General features: G+C 47.9%; 1 protein-coding gene across 1 annotated transcript in view; it reads right to left on the reverse strand.

Annotated features, from left to right (window-relative positions):
• Positions 1–5,962, reverse strand: part of ACTN2 (actinin alpha 2) — a 64,033-nt gene extending 58,071 nt beyond the window's left edge. Inside the window, exon 1 of the mRNA XM_002928596.4 lies at positions 5,759–5,962. Within this exon, the coding sequence (XP_002928642.1) occupies positions 5,759–5,884 (126 nt within the window). The 5' untranslated portion in view covers positions 5,885–5,962. The remainder of the gene's footprint in view (positions 1–5,758) is intronic.
• Between the last annotated feature and the right edge of the window lie 38 nt (positions 5,963–6,000).

A 6,000-nucleotide genomic window follows, 5' to 3' on the forward strand; every position in this document is an offset into this window, starting at 1 on the left:
TTCCCAGCTAAGACTTGGATTGGTCCTCCCACGCTCTTGGAGAATCTTCTTTGGAGTTCAAGTTTGTTCTGCGGTGAACTTGGCTGAAGGGGGAGGCACGCTCCAGGACCTCTCCCAGCGCCCTGGGGAGGGTCCGAAGACAAAGAGTGACTTTTCTGGCTCAAGACCCGACCCGTGCATCTGTGATCATCTACAGCAAACCAAGTGCATTGAGAACAACAATCCCTCCGGGGGCAGAGGTTGCTTCGGGCTCCTACCAGATTCTGCCTTTCCACACCTACCCACCGACATCCTTCCCTGGACATCGAAGCCCCCTTGGAGCTCCAGCCCTCCCTTCCAGCAGTGGCCACAGGGACACACCGCCCTCCCCTCCGCCTGGAGCACGCCCCCCTGCACTGGATGACATATCCCGTAAATATGTCGCTTTCTCTCTCCCGGCAGGTAAAGAGACTCTCCTCATCACTTTGCTCGTTTCTTGTCAACCCCACTGTCTTGAGTTTCTAGTCCAGGAGCTCTCACGGTGGGATCACGTCCACTTAACTGGATTGATTCAGCAGCCTGCTGTGGAACAGCACAGGGCCATCTAATACTTTTACAATCCCTCCTGACCACTCTCAAATTGATGCCTTTCTCACCATTGCGCCTACCAGCCCCTGGTTCTAATCCTCACCACTCTGCCCAGTGGGTCCTATCTTGGGCTCCTGCCCGGGTCTCCCAGCCTCAGGTCCCAGGCATCCAATTCGTTCTGCAGTCTGCTTCTTTCAGCATGGCCCTCTGGAGCTCCAACACCTGCAGGGCTCCACCCTCACCCCCGTCCCCTACAACCTGGCTGCTCTCTCTTCTCTCTGCATCCCAATCTGCACCGTGTGCTTCAGCCCAGCCTCTCCCCTCCTCATGCTCCCTCAAGCGCATGCAAGCAGCAGACATCTCCAAGAACACAGAGCTGGGCGTCCTAGCCCGGCCACCTTGGCTACTTCCTCCCTTTAGACTCTCCCTCTCTGACCTTGTCCCCTCAGCCCTTTGTCAGACGGTGGTGAGGGGGGCCCGAGAAAGAAGGAGGGTGAGGGTGCTTCCATAGCGCTAAAGGGTGACATAAACACTTATTATGGTGACATCCCACTTATCACCCTCCCCCCGAAACACAACAGTCTCTTCACTCCATTTTTCCAGCCAGGAATACAACTTTCCTCTCCTCTACTCACATTAAGGTCTGGCCTGAGTTCTGCTAGCTCACGAAGCTACTTCCTCACTGTTCTCACCCATGATAGCTTTCCTGATCTGACTTATAATTTCTATTCTTTACACGACAAGCACCTGGCACTTAATATTAAGCCGTGTATTATTTTCTAAGTGTTCAAGTGTGCAAATCCTCTCTTTACAAGGACCTCAGAATGATGGGAAGTTAGTGTTTGAATGGACACGGAGTTTCAGTTTGAGGCAATGGAAAAGTTCAGAAGAAGGATGGTGGTGATCGCACGATATTGTGAATATATTAATGTCACTGAATCGTACACCTAAGAATGGTTAAAGTGGTAAATTTTACGTGATGTGTATGTTACCACACACACAAGACAATACAGCAAAGTCATTAAGGAACAAACCCGTGCTTCATTATCCCTCCCCAGTCCAAGTGTGGAGCTGACTACTATTTCCCCAGCTAATAAAAATATTTGCTGCACGAGGATAATAACATCTGAACATTTAGACTGTATGGAGCCCTCCCACATAAACGAGTTTAACCATTTGATCCTGAAAAACACAATGCGGTGAGAAAGGTATCACTGTCTTTATTTTCTACATAAACGGACCCTCGAAGCTTTAGTGACTTATCATGGTTAGAGAGTACCAGGGAGCGCTGAGATTCCTCTGGGTTTCACGAATCTGAAAAAGTTCACGCGCTTTTCCAAAACTATTCACCTTGTGGAAACACGTAGTGCTTTTTCTCCCGGGGAACATTCACACAACGACAGATGTCATGGAGCAGGGGAGAAGAGACTTCACTCCGCACCCTTCATCAGCAGGTGCTGCCCACAGAACACGGGAAGGGGCGACCCTCAGGTTCCCCGGCTCTCTATTTGACCTGGGCCTGTGGGCAGCTGCTCCCACATGTGCCCTTGCACGCTGCCTGGCCCCACTCGGCGACAGTTTAGCCTGGGTGACAGGATGAACGGGAGGTACTCTGAGGTGAATGGTGAATCGGTCCATCCAAATGATGGCTAGGCAGAACTTGACTTTCCCCAGGAATGATAAAACCAGGGAGAACTCCAAATGGGGACTAAGCGAACCACTCTCTTACTCTCCCAACAACGGGTAAAAAAGTGTATCGATCATCTAGCCATAAACAAATTAAGGATGTAAGGAGCCTTTATGTCTCAAAACACACAGTCATTTCCTTAAAAGGCCTGTGCTAGCCTCCCAGAGTGGTGAAGGACAGCACCCCGTGCCCACAGAGATAGCACACATACTCAGCATTGCTGTTCCAACAAGTCACCTCCTGATTAGGCTTCAGCTGAACTGAAGGTTGAATGTTTCCTCGGTTCCAAGAGGAGCTTGCTTCTAAATACCAAAGCTCTAGAAGTTTCAAAAGTCCACTGAAGACAGGCTAATTAACATGAACATAAATATCCTTACCCCTGTTTACTAAACACCTCTGAAAGACAAAGGGAGCACTTTGAAATGCCTGTACATACTTATGCTAAAGTCAATGTCTTCTGAATTGCCTCCTTTTGGAAAAAGCACTATACTTCCTCAAGAAACTGAAAACTGAAGTTACCAGATGACCCAGAAATTTCATTTCTGAGTATGAAACCAAAAAAATTGAAAGCAGGGTCATGAAAAGGTATTTGTACACCCATACTTACACCAACATTATTCACAATAGACAAAAGCAACCCAAGCGTCCATGTACGGATAAACAGATAAACAAAATGTGGTACATACACACGGTGGAATATCACTCAGCCTTAAAACGTGAGGAAATTCTGACCCAGGCTATACATGGATGGACCTTGAAAACATGCTAAGTGAAATAAGCCAGACACAAAAGGACAAATACTGTAGGATTTCACTTATATGAGGTCCCTAGAGGAGTCAAATTCACAAAGACAGAAAGTAGCATGGTGGTTGCCAGGGCCTGGGGAGAGGGGAGAATATAAAGTTACTCTTCAATATATAGTATATATTATATATATAGTATATAGAGTTTAGTTGTGCAAGATGAAAAGAGTTCTGGAGATTGGTTGCATAACACAGCAACATGCATGTACTTAACCCCAATGAACTGCATACCTAAAAATGGTTAAGATGGTAACTTTTGTTACATGTATTTTACCAAAATTTTAAAAATCATCATCAAAGAAAAAAAAAGCACTATACTTTCACTAAGTCCTTCTGTAGCAAGGAATTCCACACCAGAGAGCAAGGATTACCCCAGCCTATGAGACTCTCTGAACTGTGGATATAATTAGGCACCACATCCATTAAAACGCTACGGACGTCATCATGTGTTACCAGCATCTGTTGACAGATATCATACCCAGCATATCACTGAAATGGAGTTTGGAGAAGGTAGCCCACAATAGAAACAATGGTATTTTATCCTTGTCCTGTTCCAACAGTTTGTCTCATAGGACATAAATAGAGGCCACGGCTCTTACCCTGAACTCACAGTTCAATATGATTTTATTGACTTGAGTAAGTTCTATACCAAAAGCAGACATAGAGTATCTTCTAGATCTGTTCAGATCTGTGTCCTAATGCAGTGGGTTTTTCCCCCAGCATCTACAACACTCCATCTATCCAAAGGGGGAGAAAAATGAGTTCTCACTTTAAGCTTTCTACCACTCTTTTGAACTGGGATTGGGAAGTATATGCACTTATTAATAATACACGTCAAGTGCTATATACTATTACAATAATATATTCACACAGGGATTCCAAACCTAAAAAAAAAAAATTACAATGATGCAATTCTATCCAAAAATACTGTGAATACGTTAAAAAGATAAGACAGGAGATATATGTCATTGTGGCTTTTGGAAACTGCGTTAGCTCCATCCTGCTATTGTACTGTAAGAAAAAACAAAAACAACAGGAACCACTGTGATTAGACTATTACCCTAGAAATGATGAGCAGACTACCTGTCCAATCTCTTAGCTATTTTACTGTTTCTCCTAAGAAAAAAAGGCAACCTTTGAAACTAAGACTTAGGAGTTTAAAAAAGTGGAAAAGGTAATAATCAAAACTGTGGGAAATCTTTTAAAGAAAAACACTCATGCTGAATCAAGTTAAAGTCACTTTTTAACTTCTTGCTGACTGATAATGCATCAACGAGTGCAGACGACACATTAATAATCCTCAGGCCATGTGTTTCTCTCACAATGTCATTTAAAAAACTGTAGAAGGCTTGAAATGTTGTTTTTCTTTATAGACTCAACTTCTATTTATCACTTCCATTCTCTTGTTTCCAAGAAGGTGAGGATGGTGGAAGTCTTAGGAAAGGAAGGTGGAGAGGGAAATGTAGCCAAATTAAGGCTTTAAAATAATAATAGTAAATGGTATTTGACTACAGAGGGGAGACAACAAAAAAGAAATCCTGATACGAAAATAATGCGCCGTTACTGGAGAATTATCCAAATAGGGAGAGACCCTCCCAGCTAACGCTGTTCATTGGGAGAGAAGGATGGGATGCATGTGTTGCCCACAGTCACACACTAATTTACCTCGTCGCACAGCACACTTGCTCACAGGGGCAGCCACACAGAGCACTTCCCACGCCCGCATTATGGTCAACAGAGTTTAGTCACTTAAAAGTGGGTCCTTAGCAGGGAAATCTACTTTGCCCCACCCCCAGAAAAAGAGGGGGGAACATGTAGGGCACTTTGCTTTTGTCCTGACACTGTCATCATAAAGCTGGATTAGCAGGTCTGGGTTGGCATGTCTGACTCTGCCCGGCTCTGTGCCCGGTCAAACAGGAGGTGGGATTTAGCCTCCTGGGGAGCATTCCCCACTTGTTCTAGCCAAAGGGATCAAGAAGAAACCGTGAAATAGTGGAATGTTCCCCTGGGCCCCCAGACAGCGCCAACCAGGAAGGGCAGGGAGCTTTCGGAGCTGGCGGATTCCCTCGTCCCTGGGTGCTTACCTCAAGGAACCATAAATAGAGTGTGAAATAATTATTACTTTATTGGTGAGTGTCTGGTGTTCACACAGAGTGTGGTGAACAGAGAGTGGGGTTCCCTCTCTTAGGAGCCCCAACATTTAAGAAGTGATCTGCAGTTCCCCTTTGGGCAGCCTTGTGGAAATCCGAATGGCACTGATGTTCACCTGACGTCTTTCATTTGGGGAGAGACAGGCTAGGGGCAAATGAGCACCGTGGGCAAGTCAAGTCTAGCTCCTGTGGCCAAGGTCACAGACTCAAGGGGTCAGGGGCGGCCCTGAGACTCTCCCACACTCTGCTCTAAGGCTGATTAGAGCAGAAACACACGCACGGAGCACTGGTCCTCTTTCCACCTCTGTCGTTCTGTGGCTCTTACGTGACTTACACGCGCGCACACACGCACCCTCGCGCGCGCGCGCACACTGGACGCCCGGTTGCGTGCCTGTCCCCGGACGTGCTCTCCTTCCCACCGGGGCACCCGGGCTACACGGACACAGGACAGCACAACACCTCCACCGCGCGCTCCCGGCCCGCCCGCGGGGGGCCGGCACACACAGACACCGGGCCGAGCCCGCAGACGGCGGACACGGGCCCTTGCTGACCTTCCTCTGCTGCTTCTCCCAGGCCGGGTCGAGGAGCAGGTCGCGGTCCCACTCCTCCTCCTGGATCATGTACTCGTCATCGTCGTAGACGTAGTTGTACTGCACGCCGGGCTCTATCTGGTTCATGGCGCTCGGGGGGCCGGGGCTGCGGCGGGGCGCGCGGGCTCGGACGGAGGGACGGACGGCGGGAGACGCGGCGGGGCGCGCGGAGCTCGGCGGAGGCGCAGCGGCGGACTGGCGGG

This window comes from Ailuropoda melanoleuca, chromosome 6 (genome assembly GCF_002007445.2).
Source record: "Ailuropoda melanoleuca isolate Jingjing chromosome 6, ASM200744v2, whole genome shotgun sequence".
NCBI lineage: Eukaryota > Metazoa > Chordata > Mammalia > Carnivora > Ursidae > Ailuropoda > Ailuropoda melanoleuca.